At 42.7% G+C, this 19,429-nt stretch overlaps 2 protein-coding genes across 2 annotated transcripts; both read right to left on the bottom strand.

Annotated features, from left to right (window-relative positions):
* Nucleotides 1–601: 601 nt before the first annotated feature.
* serpinf2b (serpin peptidase inhibitor, clade F (alpha-2 antiplasmin, pigment epithelium derived factor), member 2b) lies at nt 602–4,191 on the bottom strand. Its single transcript, XM_029281186.2, has 10 exons — nt 4,007–4,191; nt 3,508–3,609; nt 2,976–3,044; nt 2,781–2,855; nt 2,404–2,674; nt 2,092–2,232; nt 1,753–1,941; nt 1,527–1,669; nt 1,222–1,426; nt 602–1,109 (listed from the first exon to the last, which is right to left on the bottom strand). Exons 3-10 carry the CDS (start codon nt 3,027–3,029, stop codon nt 757–759), a joined length of 1,431 nt encoding a protein of 476 aa, XP_029137019.2. The 5' UTR covers nt 3,030–3,044; nt 3,508–3,609; nt 4,007–4,191; the 3' UTR covers nt 602–756.
* Nucleotides 4,192–4,696: 505 nt separating this feature from the next.
* Nucleotides 4,697–19,272, bottom strand: wdr81 (WD repeat domain 81). Its single transcript, XM_020654281.3, has 12 exons — nt 19,021–19,272; nt 17,817–18,333; nt 13,906–17,441; nt 13,716–13,823; nt 13,375–13,574; nt 13,082–13,263; nt 12,758–12,923; nt 11,205–11,370; nt 10,234–11,064; nt 9,951–10,096; nt 9,591–9,773; nt 4,697–6,562 (listed from the first exon to the last, which is right to left on the bottom strand). Exons 2-12 carry the CDS (start codon nt 18,176–18,178, stop codon nt 6,236–6,238), a joined length of 6,207 nt encoding a protein of 2,068 aa, XP_020509937.1. The 5' UTR covers nt 18,179–18,333; nt 19,021–19,272; the 3' UTR covers nt 4,697–6,235.
* Between the last annotated feature and the right edge of the window lie 157 nt (nt 19,273–19,429).

Below are 19,429 nucleotides of genomic sequence, written 5' to 3'. Positions count from 1 at the left end.
TTTATCGGGATTCTTTTTTTGTTTACCTTATACATTGCTTTTGGAAATAACTGAAATTAAAAATAACATATAGTTGACGATATATTGAGAACATGGAATGGAATTATAACACTGAGAATACAAAAGCCTACTGAAACAAATACAAAAATATGTAAAGTGACTGTAACTCTTTAGGACACCTCTTTAATCATTCAACTGTTAAGCAAAGAAGATAGTTGAAAACTGTTTTAAAGACACTAAGTACCACTTAGTAACTTGCAGAATCACATTAAATAATGGTTATTAGTTTTTACAACAAATAGTTTAAATTTGAATCAGAAAGGGTTAATTGTGTGTTGACTACCACTATGGTCCCCACAAAGTCCATCGAGTTTTGTCTTTTCCTAAGTATCATCAATTTACATTCTTATTATCAAGGAGAAAAAACGTGGTTCAGATCCATTTATTACACCAGTAGATGAATTTAAAGTGAAATACATTACGGTAAAATGATAAGGTAAAAACGATTCCCTATCTTTAATTAAGAGTTGCTTGACAAAGATGTGTGATCGGATGCAGCAAAACTGTATATTTATATAGGAAATACTTTTCACAAGGAATATTGGTCTCCTCAGATGTTTATTCTGCAGGGAAAAAAAGACACACGAAGCATTTGCTTTCACACATTTCATTCCAGTGGTATAGTACATTTCAACTGTACAATCGTAGAGGTCTTGGTCTGGGCTTTCTCTGGTACATCAGAGCGGATATTAGTCCCTACTTGGGTGGGCCTCCCAATAAGCCTTCTTGATTCTTATCAATTGGGAATCCCACTTTATCTTTATTTCCAGGTTCTCCTCTCTCCAAGAAAGGAGCTCCAGGATTTGGGTTGTTGATGACACCCATGAAGATTGGTACTTGAGTCTTTTCATCAATAAGTGCAAAGAAGAAAGGTTGGGTGAGGTGGAAGATGGGGTTGGATGCCCTTGAGATCACAACGGTGGTGGCTGCAGCAGCCTCTGCACCCTCCTCATTTATCTCCATGCTGGACTTGTGCATCACACAAGACACCAGCAGGGGGCCGTCAGCCATGTCAGCCAAGTTGGGATTAGAAAACATCTCTCCAAGGCCTATAAACGAGCAGAGAGGACAGGGTCGATTATAGTCTATTGTACAACTTCCAACAAGTAACAGGTATTTGGATATGTGGTGAAAAAAGGGAAGCCTAAAAAAAGACCTTACCTAATTTGGTAAAAACATCCCGTAGCTCTTGAGCATACTCCAGTTTGAATTTGGGGACTTTAACCTGAACGGCCCTCTGCTTTGGCAGACGATTATACAGGTCAGAGACGTTAAGCTTTGCAATGAAAGAAGACATGTTCACCTGGCCCGAAAAAGGCATGACCACCAGGAGGCTCATGGACTTCTGGAATGGGAAGCTTGCTACCTGCACAGTAAAAAAAAAGAAACGGCCTTTAAGTTTTATCCTCAAAGTGTATGATCACCGCTCATGTAAATACAAACTGAGTGATGAAACTGTTCATTACCTGAGCATCCAGGTCATTGTCAATAAATAAACTCAAGGGATGTTTGGCATCTTCCATCACTTCAACATCAACCATGTTCTTGTCGTCAAGGTAGAAAACGCCTCTGGTGGTAAATCGCGGGTCAAAGCGAGCCTTCCACTCTCCTGTTGGAAGAAAAAGATGGGGACTCAGTAAACAAGCTCTCTAAGAATAAGATCTATCTTCATCCACATGTTTGACATTTCACCTTTGAAATGGACAGCATTGATGAGCATGACGAGCAGATTGGGTGGTAAAGCAGAGAGGAAGTCAGTCATCATCCCGTTGGTTGCATTCGCTACCCAATTGTTTATCTGCTCCAGGCTTTCCAAGACTGCTGGCTCCGAGTCATATAACCGCCGGGATTCATTGACAAACTCTTGTTTTGGCTCAAACCCTAAAACACAAGGCAAACACTCTCTCAGGCTTAAATTCACTGAAGGCCGACTAAATTAAAAAGTAAACAAAATGTTTATGAAAGCAGAAGCTGCTTAGTCTTAACTTTGATCAAGTAAAACATATTTTTTTATATATAAAAAGGAGTAACCTTGGCGCAGGAAGATACGGGTAGCTATTTGCAGGTCCTGCCTGAGATGAACTAAGACATTATGCAGGGACTCGTGGTAGCAGGGGAGGGTGTTATCATGAAGGTGATGCATCAGCAGCTTGTGCGTCTCATTTACTGCCCCTGTAAAGAAGAAGGGAGACATAATTGGATAAGAACCTTGACAGTCTCTAGATGACAATAACCACTTTCAAGATGCTGACCCAATTCATCAAATGTGATTAAATATTTGTAGAGAAAACACAATGTTGTCATGCAATGTGTCCTGTATAAGCTGCAGCGGGAGATGCATACCTAAAGCCAGCTGGGAGAGAGCTAATGCTATGCTGAAAGGAGATATAATGACATTTGGCTGCTCTGGTGTTGTCTCCAGGTTCTGCAGCAGCTGCACTCCTAATTTTTGAATGGCTGCGGCGATGGCCTCTCTGGACTGTGATCTTCGACTGATGGACGTACAGCTCTCATCTTCTTCCTCCGCTGATGAGCCCCCGAGGGCACCAGCAAGTAAAGGCTTTTCTGTGGTGTTCGCAGTTTCTGGTTGTTTTGTAGTTTCATTTTCTACTCGCTAAAGGCAGAAAAAAGTCAACAAGGTATTTTTAAAACTGTGAATTTACATGACTAGAACACTGAAAGGTAACTTTAAAACTCGTAGATCTTATTTTGCCTCTCACCTCTATGGGTTGACTGGGCATCAAAGGAACGAGAGGCACCAGAGGAATTGACTCATTGTCAGCTACCTCAGCATTCTGTAGATAATGGATCAGAGAGTATAAAACAACGCTATGTTCAAGAAATGTCTTTCAGCAATGATAGTAATGGAAAGGCAAAAACTTAACAGTGACTGAAAAGAAATGTGAGTGATTTACAGTGACTCCTCGGCTGCAGAGACAGATCAACAGGAGTGTCAGACGAAGGTCCATGTCTTTACAATGCAGCTGAAACAGGACAAAAGTTATGCAGTGTTACATGCCGTAGTTTTGTGTGTTTGTGTTTTCTCTCTCTCCTGTGTGTGCTCCCCAGGTGTTGCTCCTCAGCCTCAGAGTGCCCAGCCACACCTGTGGCTAATTACTAATCAAAGGCAAATTCTAAAGAGCAGGCATCTTGATTGTTAGTTTTGAGTTGTGTTCGAGATAGATTTGCATTTGTTTGGTGGTTTTATAGAAGACGCTTGTTTTGTGTTGCACATTTTGCTTTAGTTTGTTAATAAATCATTTTAAACTTTGCTTATATTTTCTTCCTATTTATTTTCCCCGGGTTATAATTCATTGTTACTCCCCTCATCCCCTAGCCATCTTGGGGAACGTAACAGTAGACAGAGAAATAAATTCCCTTTCTCTTTTACGAAACAGTAAAGAAATGCATTTCAAGTTCAAACCTATTCAAACACAACACTCCTACCTTTTTATAAAGTTCTTTAGATGTATTCTTTACAGGTCTCCAACACTTTGCTCCACTTAAGTCGCCCTCTTTTAAAGGAACTCAGATCATCTGGAAATGTGCCTAAAACACAACGGCCACACACACAAAAAAAAGATTTTGGAGAAACTGCATATTACGTTATTTCAGCTGATACTTGGGCTGTCTACAGCCACAATCTTACACTGCAGATATATTGTTCAACACAATTATATGTCAGTCAAATCAAACTGTTCTGGATATCATGCATTATAGTGTCTATGTTCAGTATTCAAGTCCACATAAAGCGTCTGAATGTAAAAACCACGATAAAAGTAAAAACTTGTAAAGAGCCATATTCCCATATGCAGACCAAGCACAACCATTCATATAGATAAATCCGTCAATAACTGAATCAAATTTAACATTCTATAACAAGTTTTCAAATCATTCAAATATGTAATGGGTCATCATTAAGTCATAAAAATATACTTGAGCTTACCTTAAATTTAAATTAGATAAAAAACTTGCTGCCTTGTCCAAAAAAGGAGCGACTAAGTGACTGTGGATGGCAGAATTCCTGGGAGTAAAAGATTGGCATTTGCTCAGCAAACAGTTAAATATCAACTTACATTGATTGGGGCCTCTTTAAGCCACTATTTGTTTGTAAAAGTAGCTGCTGACACTCATCCACGTTTCAATATTTGAGGGCCGAGCTTTTGCATGTCAACAGGCAGGTGATAAAACCATGACACAACTAAATGGTTGACAGGACAGATGACACATTAAATTCAATAATGATCAATCTCTGTGTGGACAAATACAAGTCTCTGACAGCAGTTACTCATTTGATTTCAGAGAGCACAAGCCCACGCTTCCCAGAAAGCATTGGCTTCCATGTTTCCAACTTCACAGAACAGAGAGTGACACTCGATTGCTGCGTCTAGAAAACTTAGTGTTAGGTAATGACCAAAAATTAAGTCAGAGAAAGATTATAAGAGAAAAGTGATCGTATTTGGTTGATTTGGGTCACCCTCAACACTTAAAAAGTGATATGTTATACATCACATGACAGCTGTGGACAAACACCAAAGGGGACTTTGTCCAATCTGAGCCCTAGTGACCCAACCATGATTTGAAAGCAGGCTGGGAGGCAGGAGGAATGCAGATGAACCACACAGAACAACTGGGACACTGGAAGCAATTTCTTTTTTTATTAATCCAGTTAATAAATAGGCATTTTCATGGACCTTTCATAAAATGTTAAAAGAGGTGCTGGAATAATTTTTAGCCAATTTTGCTGCTACAAATTTCCTTTTTTTTTTTTTAACAAAGTTTGTTATTTTATGATTACTGAGCTTTAACTCCAAGTTTACAAAATAACACAACATATCAAAAGATGTAGTACACTTGTCAGAGCATATTAGGCTTTGGGCAAATAATTACAAAATTAGGCAGACTGTTTTACACCATGAAGAACTCATAAAAAGGGCTGAGATGAATGGATGCTAAAGGGCTTGGAAAGCTTGAACAGAATCCAGCTGGTTGTAAGGAACACAAATCTCTACTGTATATTCATGTGCACTACACATACGGAGCAAGTTCAACTACTCTTTTTATTTTTTTTTAATTGGTTTACAACTTTTTCCATGTTTTTTCCTCATCATATTCTTCTGCAGTAACCTATGTTAAAATAGAAAATTGTTCATCTTGGCATTGATTCAATGTTAGCTTCTGTTTTCAGAAATGACAAAGTGGTGAGTTTAACTTCTGGGAAAACCCAGTCAAACCAGCATCTGCCACATACTCCCAGTACAATGCTGCTACAGGTTCTGACTGCAAAATAAAGAGTATCTAAACAAAGTTTAAAAATCCCAAAGCAACTTCAAGTAATTTATTAGTGGATAAAAACATTCAGTCTTTAAAATCTGAGTGAGGATCTACTTGTTCCGATTCAGGCCATACTTGTGCAGGATAATAAAGGCTGTGCATCAGTAACTGACTTTTGTAATGTGATGGCCGCTGAGGCGTCTCCACACTTGGAGGATGCACCTAGACTGTCCACCAAACAGTTAAATCATGAATGATGTATAAACAATTGATCTGTGGAATACCTCATGAGAAACACAATGACTCTAACACAAACAAAAAAAAAAAAGATTTGATCTACAAATACTGCATAGTTTAATCAGTGCATTTGGATACGCATGTCTTCTAACATCGAGGGAAATGAAAGTGGAGGTCGATGTATTTTTGGTGTTGTTATGCATCTATTTGGAAAGTGTAAACACTACATAAGAACCGTGTTGGTCCCACCTTCCTGAGCACTTCTAATTCATACGTTTGAACAGAACGACTGACCTTGTCAAAAGAATAAATGACCTTGTCAAGATAAGAATTTCCCATTATATACTATCTATACATCTATAGGCTTTTAAAAAAACGTCATGGGATCTTCTGTACATGATAAATGTTAAGTGCTTTGCAAGCATATCCTGTCAATCAAATTTGGTGCAAGATTCAGACACGTGTAGCTTATACAATGCCTTTGCTTGTGCTGCTTCATTGAAAAAGCAATTTAGAGGAGCTGAAAAACTGCCTTCTCGTTCAATTGACCTCGAGCTCAGTGGACGGGACATAGAGCTCAGACACCTGCCTGTGTTCACCAATAAGACACTTTGGAGGTCAGTGGTAAGTCTGTTTTCGTGGATCTGGGTGCCGTTGGTTTGTCCTAAGCTAACAACCGGATGGCGCCGTTCTCAGAGCCCAGCAGTAAGAGCCTCTTGGTGGGGAGGACTGCCAGGCTGGTCAGAGTGCCGCGGAAGTTCTCCGAGCTCAGCTTTGTGCTGCTAACAGGGCTATGGGAGATGTCCACCATGGAGTACACCCCGATCTTGTTAGCCACCGTTCCGGTTACAATCTCTGGGCCGTAAAGGTCAAAGGCGTGGATGGGGTCAGACTGCGACCTGTACTGGCGGAGAGGCTTGTTTTCCAGGTCTTTCCAGACATTGAGTGTGTAGTCAGTGGAGGAGCTGATGACCAAGTTTCCCTCTGCAGCCTGAAATGTAATAAAACAAGGAAGTCACAAAATGTGTGGACCGGCAGTATCCCAGCCAATATGGCCTCATGTTATCAAGTGCCTTGTGATGTGATTCAATGGTCCTTCTAAAACCTCAAAATTGATAAAAATATGAACAAGTGAACTAATAAGAAATACTTTCAAAGTACTTTTAAAATCACTACATTTCATTGATATTAACATTTGTCTATCATAGAATACTTGAAAGTAGAATCACATGGTACAAAAATACTCAGACAGATATATCTATACGTGTAATTTCCTGTCCTTAGTCGTACTGTTTACATATACTGACTCACTCTCAAGCACTTCTCAACCACATGTACCCGCTGACTTTGAGTTGAGAGTAATTGTATACAAGTCATTTACTACAAAACTAACACCAAACAAGATAACTTTTTTCTTCTTTTTTTTTAAACATGAAGTTAATTTGTTTTTGAAGTTTCTCAGCTAAATATGAAAGAGTCACCCGTTGATACACAAAAGAGCTGAGGGGACGTCTGAAGTCAAACGAATGTGCCAATGAGAGCCACTGTAGTCCATCTAATGAGTAACTTGTGTCCATATTTGCCTAAACTTGTGCCTTTAAAACTAGAGCTACAATCCTTGACCTCATTTGGGGTTAAATAAAGTTTGCTAATCTTTGCGCTCTGTTGACAACAGATTTGCTGGGTACAACTTTCCCCATCTCTGCACCGCTTCGTATTCACATCTATTCTTTGGGCCAAAATACATCCACCTGGTCGATCGTCTTTTTGAATATTTATCACACGACTACTGAAAGTACAGCCACACCTTCTGGCTTGACTCCGGGATGTCGACTAAGAATACAATACCTTGCTCTTAAAATGATCTATTAAAGTAATGATATCACATAAAAGCCAAGGATGATATCTAAATTATAGTTCATGATCACTAAAAGAACAACGTACAGTATATTTACACCAAACATTATTCCCCTTCCTTACAACTGCAAACCTACATGTTGTAAAATAAGGTTTTATTTTTTTGTCATAGCCGTCAGCTCTCATCCGCCATCAGAAAGACATAAACAAAAAATCTGATCCCATGATCCCTGTAGACAAAGACAAGCCAGTGTAGGTCAGACATACAGGGTGGAGATAATGTTGGTTGTTTAGAGAAGATACAGCACAGAAAGAGTGAAAAAGTGATTCATGTACACTGTTAACTTTGTGATTTCCACCCGATGTGGACATGAAAAAAAGATTTCCTCTGGTGACCCTGAAGCCTGAGTGTCCACCAGATTCTGCTGCTTAAAGGAATGAATGACAATGTAAATACTCTCCACCTCTGACTCCTTAAAACGCAGAAGATATTTTCTGCACTCACAACTGAAAAGGTAAGTGGACTCATGTGGGATTAACTGCCCACCTCTTGGCTGCAATCTATCAGGCAGAATACAAAGTTGGAGCAGTTGTCCATTTCTGTGACTCACTGAGTGACCCCATGTTCAGCCCACGACTCATGTAAACACTTGACCGTTAACAAGTCCCCCGAGAATGTCAGCCCAGTTATTGTGAAACACAGTATGGACACGGATACTTGATGCAGCTAGAAGTCACAGATGTTTCTGTAAACACTCCTGGATAGGCATATGAATCCAATAAGAAGTATTCGTAGTTACCCACATAAGAGTTTTTTTCTTACATGAATACACTGAAGTTGAAATAAAGAGATCAACAGGGACATACACAACGCTCTCTCCCTCTCCTGGTTGACATGTTTCTGTGGTTGTGACTTGTAAAATCACAGGTTGCAACACCCTTAAGTACATCTTGCTTCATGATCAAGCATGACTAGGACTTGAAAAAAACATGCTGTGATGAAGAAGACTTTTAATAAAAATTCAAACATTACACTACTCAATTGTAATTTCATTATCTGAGCAAAGAATCAACTATGAAGGAGGAGCATTTTCTGATCGGTTTGCATTCAAAGTATGAAACTTTTTGTTTTGTAAAACTAGTCAAGTCGACCTCTGCTGGACATTTAAAATGACTCATGTTTCACGCTTCACATTTTGCTTCTTTTTAGAAACCAAGAAGCCACCATCATTTCTTTAACACAGTCTATGCTTTTCTAATCTCTAGAACGTCTACCTTTCCCTGACTCACTCAGTTTCTCCAGCTGTCTCTGTAAAACTTTGCTGTCTGCTGACTTCTTTGGTGTTTCTGTATCATCACACCGACAGTGTTCACTCGTAATGCCTGATCTGAGTAAAAGATTAGATTGGCTGAGTAGCGTAACATGTGATGGGTCACCCTAATGAAGGCCACAAGCCGAAACGCGTCGGTCTAATTTGTTATGTTGCTGGAGCTTTTTGACCTCTTCAAAGCCTTTCACTCTTCATGCAACTTGGTAGTTGGTGAAGTTCTGCCAGAAAATGCCAGTACCTTCCTGGATGCTGAAATTGCTACCATTAAGGCAAGAAAAGCTGCGCTGTTTAAAACAGAAACACTCGCCAAAATAAACCTGCGTCCTCACATGACGGCAGCTGGTGCAAAAAGTTAAACTCAAAGGCCTAATTTTGCAATACATACATTACTGCCACACCTTTTCCGTCTCCTTTTTATAATAAGCTATCTGAAAAGATGCCAACAAAATATAAAAAGTCACTTCTTTGTTGTATGCTGAAGTAAAGCAATCCGCTTACAGATCACCATCCTGCGACAGCACCGTAACATCTACCCTCTGTTACTACCTCTAGTGGCAGATCAGGGGAGGAACAACTTCACCCCACTTTTCTGCCTCCATGCGTCAGACATAAGGTTGTATCCTGCCTTCAACTGGCAATCTGTAAGCCCTCACTGTAATGCTTCTTGGAAATAGTTTGACTCTAATTGTAATATTAAATTCCAGTAGTCCCGTAGTGACTTCTGAAATCTCATTTATTTGACAAACCATTAATGCTGTTAAAATAACCCAGAGGCAGCCTGATTGAGTTACACAGATTAAAGGTAACAACCCACACATTCTCAAAGTATACCTTCATTTGGAGGATATCTCCCTCATGAGCCGGCCAGCCCTTCAGAATGAGTCCGGTGCGTGCGTCGAGCAGAACAATGAAGCCAGATGAGAAACCTGCAGCCACGGTGCGCCCCGAGGGGCTCACTGCCAGGTAGCGGATGAGCCCAGCGCTCACATTGTTGTATGCCAGGCGGAATTCATGCTGCGGACACAAGGAAGATTTGTCAATGTCAGAGCTGAAATAACTCTATAGTGGAGGGAAAGTAAAATTTAAAAAAAAAAGCACTTCTATTTTGTAAAACACAGTAATCGATGTTAATTAGCAGATGTTTTATGGATTGGGTCTCGCCAGAATGAGCTTGCTAAATTAAATTACAACCTGCAATCCTGGTTTGCGAGGATCAATGAAGCGGAGAACAGAATCTGCGCTGCCAAACACAACACTGCAATGTGGAGCTGGCATGGTGGTGACAGCTGTGATGGGATTCTTCCCGTCCACGGCTTCGTATGAGCGGATCTGCTTGCCTGCAGACAACAGATAGAGACGTTAGAGAGGAAGGTTGAGTTTTATAAATTTGAGTTTAATATTCTTTAAATACATGATACTTTAGATGCACTGGTCTAATCAAAAGTTTGGATGCAATGTGCGGGATTTCTCTTACCAGTATACTGGTCCCAGAGGTGCACTGTGCCATCACAGCTGACTACCTCCTGTGAAGCTTCGAGCTGTCCGACATAGAAGATTGACTTTCGATGGTCATTATACGTCAGCCTGGGCTCTACCTCCTGTGTTCCATCACCGTGGTTATAGAGGGGCCAAAGCTTCACAGTTTTGTCTTTACTACCAGAGAGGAAGTAATCCTCCCCTGCCAGAGGAGCCAAACACTTCGTGGTGCCAGAGTGACCCAGAAAGCTCTGCAATCGGATCTGGTGAAAGTGGAAATGTGGATCCTGCTGGTTTAGGCCAATCTCATATTGCCAGTAGGCCAGCCAGTTCCCCTGCAGGGAGCGGCCACTGCGAGGGAGCTCCTGCTTCAGGGCGCTGTCCTCTGGGGTGGGGTCTGCCATCCAGGAGGAGGACAAGGACGCTGTGCCCATAGATGAAGTGGTAAAGGTGGAAGATGTGGTGATAATGGGTGTGATGTGACTGGTGCGCCCCCAAGAGCTGGCCAAGCCCAAGGTTGAACTACCATCAAAATCAGCGTCCCGGGACACTTGGATACGGTTTCCTACAAGGTGGCTCCCAAAAGTGCCTGACTCAGGGAGGGCTTCACCAAGTTGGGTAGAGTTGGTAGAGGGGGCAGGGAACGGGCTTCCACCAACACGTCTACCAAAGGCAGATGAGAGACCCGCAGAGGACGGAGGTAGGTCTACTTTCGATGTTGCCGTCAGGTTTGTTCCTGGACTCACCTGACTCACACTCTGGTGGTAAGACTGGGCTAACTGCCACACCAGCTCATGGTTTGGGACCAGTTTTCGAATTGCTGTGCCACCTAAAGAAATCATAATAGAGCTTGTTTTTTTTTTTTTTTACCATTAAAGAGTAAAATTCTATTTTCACACAGAGTATATTGCCTTCTTCCTCCCAAACAGGGTATTTTGTTACGGACAGAACGTGAAGGTGTCCCCCTACCTATGAGGCAGTAGAAGGGGATGTAGGAGGCATGGGCCATCTCAGGGTTAAACACAGTCTGCAGCTCCTCCAACACCCCCAACTCATATGTCACATTCAACCCCTCAGCAGTGCACACGTCCACAACCGAGACTTCTCCCACCATCCTGTGAGGGGCGCTTTCAAGCTACAGTGTAAAAATCCACACATTAGCACACATGTCGTTACAAGAAGATGCAACAAAAACACAACAACATCCTGCCACGCTAACAAAGTCATGCACTCTTTTGTTCTCACTGACTGTCTGTTTTGTTAAAATTAAAGGACAAGCAATAATGAATAAAAGAAAATAATGTGAAAATGTTTATTAAATTTGATACTTTATTGGTTCAAAATCAAATAGGTATTTTGTGTTTAAAAATGAATCTCTTATACTCGTATTTAAAGGTGTTCTCTGCACAGTCAGCCTCATTGTGTTTAGTTTGCTCAATAGAGGGCAGCACCTGAAGTTTTGTGCAAGGAGTGCGAGGCTAATTAGCTGACACAAGCCAGGTGTGTAAGCAGGCTGAGGTGACTTAATAGGGAGGCAGAAGCCGTCTCGTGGCTGTGTGTGTGTGTGAGCAACAGTGGAGGTGTTCAGTGGAGGTGTTCAGTGGAGAACTTCACAGGCTCAAGTCATTGTAGAGAAGACTATAGAGATGCCATTGGTAAGAATTGATTCATGTTTCATTGTAGTTTTTGAGCATAATAAACCTTGGTTAGATGATACATGTGGTAAAATAAGTTAAATGCTCTACAGTTACACATTGAGTGGTGCACAGTCTTTATTTTAAGATTTAATTGACTGTGCAGCGTGCTTTGTATTTGTTTGTTAGATAAACTAAAACAGCATGATAGTTAAATGCAGTGGTTTAAAGAGCTGTTTGCATAGTTCATGCTCTTTTGTTATTTACATTTATATCCTGTTTGTGGGAAGAGTTAATTTGACGTTCAATAATGATTGATGCTTCAGTTATTCGTTTGAAACAATTAGAAATTCTGGAAAGCAGATTAAATTTGGAATGCTGATTATTATTTACTCTGTTTAAATGAAAGGAATTAAGTTTTACATTTGTTAATCAAGAGATATAGATTGAGTTAAAGTTAAGCTCTTGAGTAAATGAACTCTGTATTTTTGTTCATAAGACTTATTGATTTAACATGTCTCTCTACTGTTTAAGGTTTACAACCGACTCATTCTAATTGTAAAGGATTGTTTTGAGAACTGTATTAATAAATACAATGGAACCAAAATCCGAGTTGTTCAGCGTCCTCTGTCACCTTCTAGGCCTTTTTCAAGTTCGGGCAGGCATTTTCAAACACACCATAAAGTAATTTGACACTGTCAGAGAGTTTATCTTTAAGTGTCTGTCCTCTGTCTTCTTAATCCTTATCTAATCTGCTGTTGTCTTTTATTTTACAGTTAATTTTTTTTTTTTTTTTTTTGTGACTGATCTCATATTCTGGAAATAAACCTGACAACGTGCATGTCAATCCTTTTTCCATTTGTGTATTTTGTGTTTGTGGGTGCATACCTGGGGCTGCAGAGAATGCAGAAGAGAGAAAACCGCAAAGAATCGACACAGAGTGTCGGCCATATGCTGTTGCACCATTTCCCTCCCTATGCGCAGACAGATGAGAGCCATCAGGCTCAGAGTCTTGAGACAGACAGCAGTGCGAGTCTGCACCCCGCTGGGGAACCTGAATACAGCAGGACGGATACAACCATCCGGAGGGTGAATGAGAAATGTTGCAGCAGATTTTCTGATGACATTTCATGTACTAGTACTCTTTATTTATCTGTTAAATGAGAAGTAATACACCTTAACAATCATTCGAACGGTCGCTTGTATATTTACCCCATGCATGGTGTGGTGAGCAGGTCGAGTAGAGGCAGGAGCACATCCTGATTGATCTTCATCAACATGTCCATTAGGGTGGTATCAGAGAGGAAGACAATGATCTTCTGTGTAAGTGCAACGGCTCCAAGCAGGCTTGCCTCCTTCCGTGTGTTAAGCCGCTGTGAAGAAGGGGGGGAAACCTGGAGCAAACATTTGTGAAATCAATCTTTAACTATACTGTAGTTTACAGAGAAAAAAATCTTTAGTACAAATTTCCTTTGACCAAAAAAAAGGATGCTTTTCTTTCTTACCAAATATCCGATATAAGGCAGGTACTGGTAAGTGAGCACAGGTTCTCCATACAGTTGAGCTATGTAGATGAGACACTCCAACACAGGTCCTGCCGTCTGGTCACCAACCACAGGTTTCTTCTCATAAACACTGCCCAATCCCACACTCTCCAGACTGCTGTCCTCAATTGAAGAGGCCACAAACTGGTGCTTCTCAGGCCCTATAGGAAGAAAACGTGCCAAGAATACGGTTTAAAAATACAAACACAAGGAGCAGCACTTGATGCCATTAAAAAAAAAAATAGATACAAACTCTAGAGCATGGTTTACTGTATGAATAAATAATACATTAATGTGCTTACCAATGTAACAATTTGTGAGCAATCGCAGCAAATTTCTGGCTACATATCGAGAAGTCACAGTTGGTCCAAGTTTGGCCGACAGCCATCGCACTGTTTTGCAGACTGTATCTGTGTAGAGACGTGATTTAAGACATTAGACACTATCAGCAAATAAATAACTAATACACAAGAACCTCAGTCTGTCACTTACCTAAAAGAATCTTTTGCTCTTTCTCCTCCGACTCATCTGAAGGACCATGATCGTCCTCTTCCCCCTGCTCTCCAGCAGTGTCTTTATCTTTCTCATCCAGCGCCATTCCGTTCACAAACTCGCCCTCCAGAGTGGCAACTGTGTCTATTGTGCAAGCAGAGAGTGTGAGATCCAGTTGGTAACCAGAGAGGTCATCGGTCTCTTCTTTACCCACATTAGTTTCAGTCACCTCTTCTTCCTCCAGCTCTCCTCCCTCCTCTCCTTCACTGGCCTGTTTGAGGTCCTGGCTGCTGTCAGCCGACTTGAGACTGGCACGATCCCTCATTGAGTCTCCATCACCCAGTGACAGCTCACTTGTGCTGCTTTTGTCACTAAGTTTCCCCACACTTAGAGACTCCTGATCTTGCTCCTTGGCTGCGGAGTTCTGGCTCGGCTGTTTCCCAGCAGCCACCCCTGCTCCGTTGTTGACATAGAACCCATTTTGAAAGTCTTCTGGCTCTGAGAGAAACACTTGGTCATTGAGACTGATGCCAGAGGAGTAATCAACCAGCCCCGTGTCTCCCACCCCACCAACTCCTCCACTGGCTCCGCTGCTGCCTCCCATAGTGCCGCTGACAGAACCAGACGATGACCGCTGCTCGCCACACTGAAAGTCCTCTTCCTCTTCCTCTCCTAGATTACACGTGACTCCCCTCAGTCCTTTGCAAGCGTCCCCGCCAGAGTCGGAGTTGCCGCTTTCAAAGCCAGTGATGACCTGAAGCACATGGGGGAGTAGGCTGGACAGAAAGGCCTGCAGGCCAAGTCGCACAATGAGCTGCAGAATAAAGCAGTCAGTGTAGAGATAGAAACGTCCTCGCAGGCAATGAGGGTTTTCATAAACATTGATCAGCGGCTTCAGCAAGTACTTGCTTGCATTTCTGGGACCTAGTACCCTAGAGATTGGCTCAAAAAGGTACCAAGCAGCATACACAGCTGTGCACTCCTCAAGCATGAGGCCTAAAATGAAGGGCAAGAGAATCTCAAGTCCCTCAGCTGTGATGTTACCCCGCAACAGCGTCTCAAGTTGCTGCCATAGGTGAAAGACGATATCTCTTCCTTGTTGACTACACGTAGTCTCCATCTTTGTGTGGTAGGAAAAGATAAAGTGATGTAGTGGTGCAAAATAGGAAGGAAAAGGAAAGGGAGTGATGATGGAGTTTAATAGCTGACAGGGGTTTGGAGGAGGCAGACCATCCCGGATTGGGTCATATTTGAAAAGAAGTGGACGAGGGCAATCTGGTTTTTCTCTATGTGCAATTCCAGAGTGCTTCTCTATTAGAATCAATGTCTCCAGAGCATGATGCAAACACAGTGGCACATCACGGAGGCTGGCAGAGCAGAGCTTCATAACAGCTTGGAAACGCTGTCTAAGAGGGTTTCCTGGTTTCACTCCCCGCAGTTTGCAGGAATAGAATATCTCAGCGATGAGAACACCCAGGGCCTGCATGTCCCTTTGGTAGAGCTGTGTAAGAGAGGGCAAAGACTCAATTATCACATCGTCTCTCGTGCAGCCACTTGATACTTCCGCATGCAGACTCTTTACCAGGAAATTGTTCAATTTCTCCAGCTCCTCCAAAGGCTGCAATGCGTTGAATCCCTCAGGGAGGCTAACTTTGATTTCATCTGCATTGGTGGCAGTCACACTACCCTCTCCGTGTTTTTTGTTGGTAGGCCCGCCTCTTTGTAACATGGCACTGCGAAAACCCGGGCCTAAGCTGCTTGCTAAATCACCAGGGAATGAACTTGGGGACTGTGATACAATAAGTGCTGTGTGTTCTCCTCCAGTTATTACCCCAGCAGTGTTGCCTGGCAGTGGCACAGCGCAGGACGCGGTGGATGTGAGTGAATCAAGGGCTTCCATTCCTTGTTCCAGCTCTTCCTCTCTGTCTACCACGGTCCAGCTGCTGGACTCACAGCCTGTGGACTCGGGCACCATACCATCCACGGTGTCCGCCGCAGTGTTGATTTGAGGGAAGTTTAGAGAAGGCACGTTAAGAGCAGCAAGGCCAAGGAGAGGAGGTTCTGTTGGGGCATACTGGGAAGAAGATAAGCGGGGCGGGTGGGGTTGGTCAAACAGCTGAACTACACCATAGGTAGTAAGATTGGTGTGGTTATCCACAAGGTGCAGGCACACATTTTTAGCCTTGACAGCCTCTTTACCAGAAAGCTTATAGCCAAATGTGAGATCTATCCAGTGATGCAAATACTGGGACACTTCTCTGCTCTCAAGAAGGCGCCGGTGGACCTCTATAAACTCCTCGTACGACTTGCACCAGGAAGGCACGTCCAGGTCTGGCATGTCAGAGTGAATTGAGCGGAAAATAGAGGGATCTGTGTAGAACTCTGGAATGCACTCATCAGGGCTCCAGCTCTGCATGCGCTCCATACTGGCCGGGTATTCATTAGGCTCCCACTGGGATCTGACGTGGCTGCACAACACTGACTTGGGTGTCTGCCGGGCTTTATAGACATAGTAGGTGATGTCTGAGAGCACATCGGATATGTGATGAGGTACATGGAGGTGCTCTGGCTGTCCAGTACCACCAGCACCAACAGAACCACTGAGGTCTGCGCCTATACCACCTCCACCGACCCCATTGCCTACTGCAGCAGCCAAAGCCTCTTTGGTCATCTCATATGTGAAGTCCAGCTGCTTATCTCCCTTTGTGAGCCTGAACTTTGACCTCCGGAGGTCCCGGAATTTACCAAATGGCACAGTGAAGTCCACCACCCAAGGAAGCACTGGATGGTAATTTGGGTCTCCTTCTCGTCGTCCTGCTAACCTGTTCAGCTCCATCAAGTAGCGGAAGTTACTGACTCGCCCATGGACCCAGTCCAGAACCAACGTCTTGAGCTCCCCGAAGCAATCTTTGCAAAGTATCTTGGTCTCTTGGCTCATACATGAACTGTCACTTGGCATGACACTTTTTGGCACTCGTCTGCCAGTAACATCACTGTTTGCATCCCCTTCTGTCCCCAGATCCTCGTAATGGGCTAGGTTGAGCTTCAGTCGGCTGCAGAGCTGCTCATCCACTGCTATGTCCTGCAGGGAGAGCTCTCCACAAGACAGACCAGCTGCATGACATGCCTGCAGAGCTATTAGTAACTGGTAGAGAATGAACAAAACTTTGGCATGGCTGTTGGCGAGCTTGGCTGGGCTGAACGAGACAATGTCATGGAGAGAATACTGAGTGTAAGGTAGAATCACATAGAGCATCTCTGCCGTCTCCAGCAGACACTCAGCAGGCAGAACATTAGGACACAAATGGTTCGACTGGGACTTGGAAAAGCAAGATGAACTAGATGGCAAGCAGCTTTCCTTCTCCTTCTCTCTTGCCGGAGAGAGGGAGGGTGAAACTTTTTCAGGGGAGATGAATGTGGAATTGAAAAGCTTCTGTAAAGCATGACGGACTGCATCTACAGCTGCAGCATGCATCTGCTCATTGGGTCCTGCATATGTCTGCACACGTTTCAAATGAGCTTCCCGCCACAGATTCCTGAAAGAGGATGAAAAAGGACAATCAAATTAGCAAACGGGAACCTATAGTGACAACTAATTTATCAATAATATTATCTAATGAAGCAAACACCTAGGTGTTAAAGCCGAAATATCCCAACATTTTACAAGGAGGTTAAAGTATGTTTTATAAATAGTATAAATTAACACCAATAACAGGGAAAGTGAAAAGTTGCCCTACCCATAGCAGATAAAGTGATATAGCGTAATTATGAAAAAACAATTGATTCTAAAACCATATGATTTCCCTTACAGTGGTTCTGATTAATTCAAAGGATCATTGTTAAGACATGAGTTTTACTTTCATTTTTCAATCACAGACACATTTAAGAGTATCACAATATAACTGTTTTACCTGACATTGTGATGCGACACACACTGCATGGTTTTGACATAAGAATCCTGTGGCATAAATTCTATTAGTTGATGGCAAGGGTCTCTGGCCAATCTGTACGTCAGCTTGCTTTTCCTCAGGCCCTGAATGCACACTCGCGTCCATCCAGGAGGCAACTTTGCCTGGGAGCACTGAAGGTAAGTGTTAATTTCAGTCTCACTGATGCTGTCAAAGCGGGCACAGCGCATGACCTTCTTCTCCCTCAGGCCCGTAGCCCAGCGTGAAGGAACAATGGCTATGAGCTCCCTGGGACGGGGACCTGGGCCTTGCTGCCTTCGGTCAATCCCCAAGTCTTTCTCAACTGCCAGCATCAGCCAATCCATGGTGAGTCTTGAATGTCTGCTTGAGTCCCACAACGTCCTGCTGAGTGCAAGCTCACTGTCTTCCACCGGGTGGCCTTTCAGACATGCATGTAGAAATAAATCCACCCCATCAAAACAGGGCTTAATCACCTCTTCCACCTGTCCCTCTGAGGAAACTGAAAAGCATAAATGGACAATTAGATCAGCAACAGATGCAATCAGAATGTAATGTTTTTGAATGCACATGACTCATTGTCCTTCTTTAAATCCCTGAAGTTTGAGCTCAGCTCACATGACTGAACTACCTCTGCCCCATCAGCACAGTTACTCTGCCCCCTGCTGGAAAGTTAGTTAAATGCCTCCAGTTTTAAGTTTAGATTATACCTGGGTATCTTTAACAAATACATTCAGTCACTGTGTCTAATCAAATCTGTTAATCACAGTGAGGAGGGAAGTAAAGATCGGATAGTTGTAGTTGTCTAAACTGTTCAGCAGAAATAACATCCAAGAAACAGCAATAGAGATAACAGTCAAACAATATGGACAACTTGAAACAAAGCATGCAAGTGTTATTCAACCAAAGACAGATTATGTCGCGGTTTTGAATATCGAAACGTTGTCAGTGATTTGAAGAGTCTCAAGACATTTTGTTTAACTAGCTTCAACTTAATGCTAACAGTTAGCTTAACGAAGTGGCTAACGTTACGATACCCGACGCAAGCAAGCACAAAGCTTCCGTGTTTGGACTAATATCCTAAACCCCCCAAGATTATACAAGAGCGGCCACACTGGTTGAACGCCACCAGCTGCGGGTACATGAAATCAACAACCGGTGAAAACTTATTATTTATTGTTAAACTCACCCTTTCAACACTTGTAGCAGTTGACAGCTAGGCTAGCATTAAAGCTAACGCGGCTCCGCTTCACGCATGACTATTCTGTTGACTCGTTTTGTTTTATTCAACGATGACATCCTGCGGGTTACTTCCACATTTAACTACGAGCTCCATTTCTGGTGTTCGCTTGAGCTTGTCGGCAAGATAGAAGACGTTCAGTCATCGGACGCTGTTTCGTTCTGTGCCACTTGGAGCCATGTTTTAGAAGGGACACCACACGTGACACAACACCAGCCCCGTCTCATGTGATCTCTGCTGACCGGAGAGAGACAGGACCACTTCCTCAATGACCCACAAACAACACTTAACAGAGAGACAGGACCACTTCCTCAATGACCCACAAACAACACTTCACAGTTAATGGTGAAATGACAAA

The sequence above is a fragment of the Labrus bergylta genome, chromosome 11 (assembly GCF_963930695.1).
Source record: "Labrus bergylta chromosome 11, fLabBer1.1, whole genome shotgun sequence".
NCBI classification, from domain to species: Eukaryota; Metazoa; Chordata; class Actinopteri; order Labriformes; family Labridae; genus Labrus; species Labrus bergylta.
This window is presented reverse-complemented; position numbering and strand designations above follow the sequence as displayed.

What these genes read in the sequence shown, in the direction of transcription:
- serpinf2b (XM_029281186.2), bottom strand. Translation starts at nt 3,029, where the DNA reads ATGGACCTTCGTCTGACACTCCTGTTGATCTGTCTCTGCAGCCGAGGA. An exon ending in TCTGCAGCCGAGGAGTCACT is followed by an intron (nt 2,856 to 2,975) that starts GTAAATCACTCA and finishes CATTATCTACAG; the next exon opens with AATGCTGAGGTAGCTGACAA. An exon ending in CCGTATCTTCCTGCGCCAAG is followed by an intron (nt 1,942 to 2,091) that starts GTTACTCCTTTT and finishes CTTGTGTTTTAG; the next exon opens with GGTTTGAGCCAAAACAAGAG.
- wdr81 (XM_020654281.3), bottom strand. Translation starts at nt 18,178, where the DNA reads ATGGATTGGCTGATGCTGGCAGTTGAGAAAGACTTGGGGATTGACCGA. An exon ending in GCTCACAAATTGTTACATTG is followed by an intron (nt 13,575 to 13,715) that starts GTAAGCACATTA and finishes TTCTTCCTATAG; the next exon opens with GGCCTGAGAAGCACCAGTTT. An exon ending in TGCCTTATATCGGATATTTG is followed by an intron (nt 13,264 to 13,374) that starts GTAAGAAAGAAA and finishes TGTTTGCTCCAG; the next exon opens with GTTTCCCCCCCTTCTTCACA.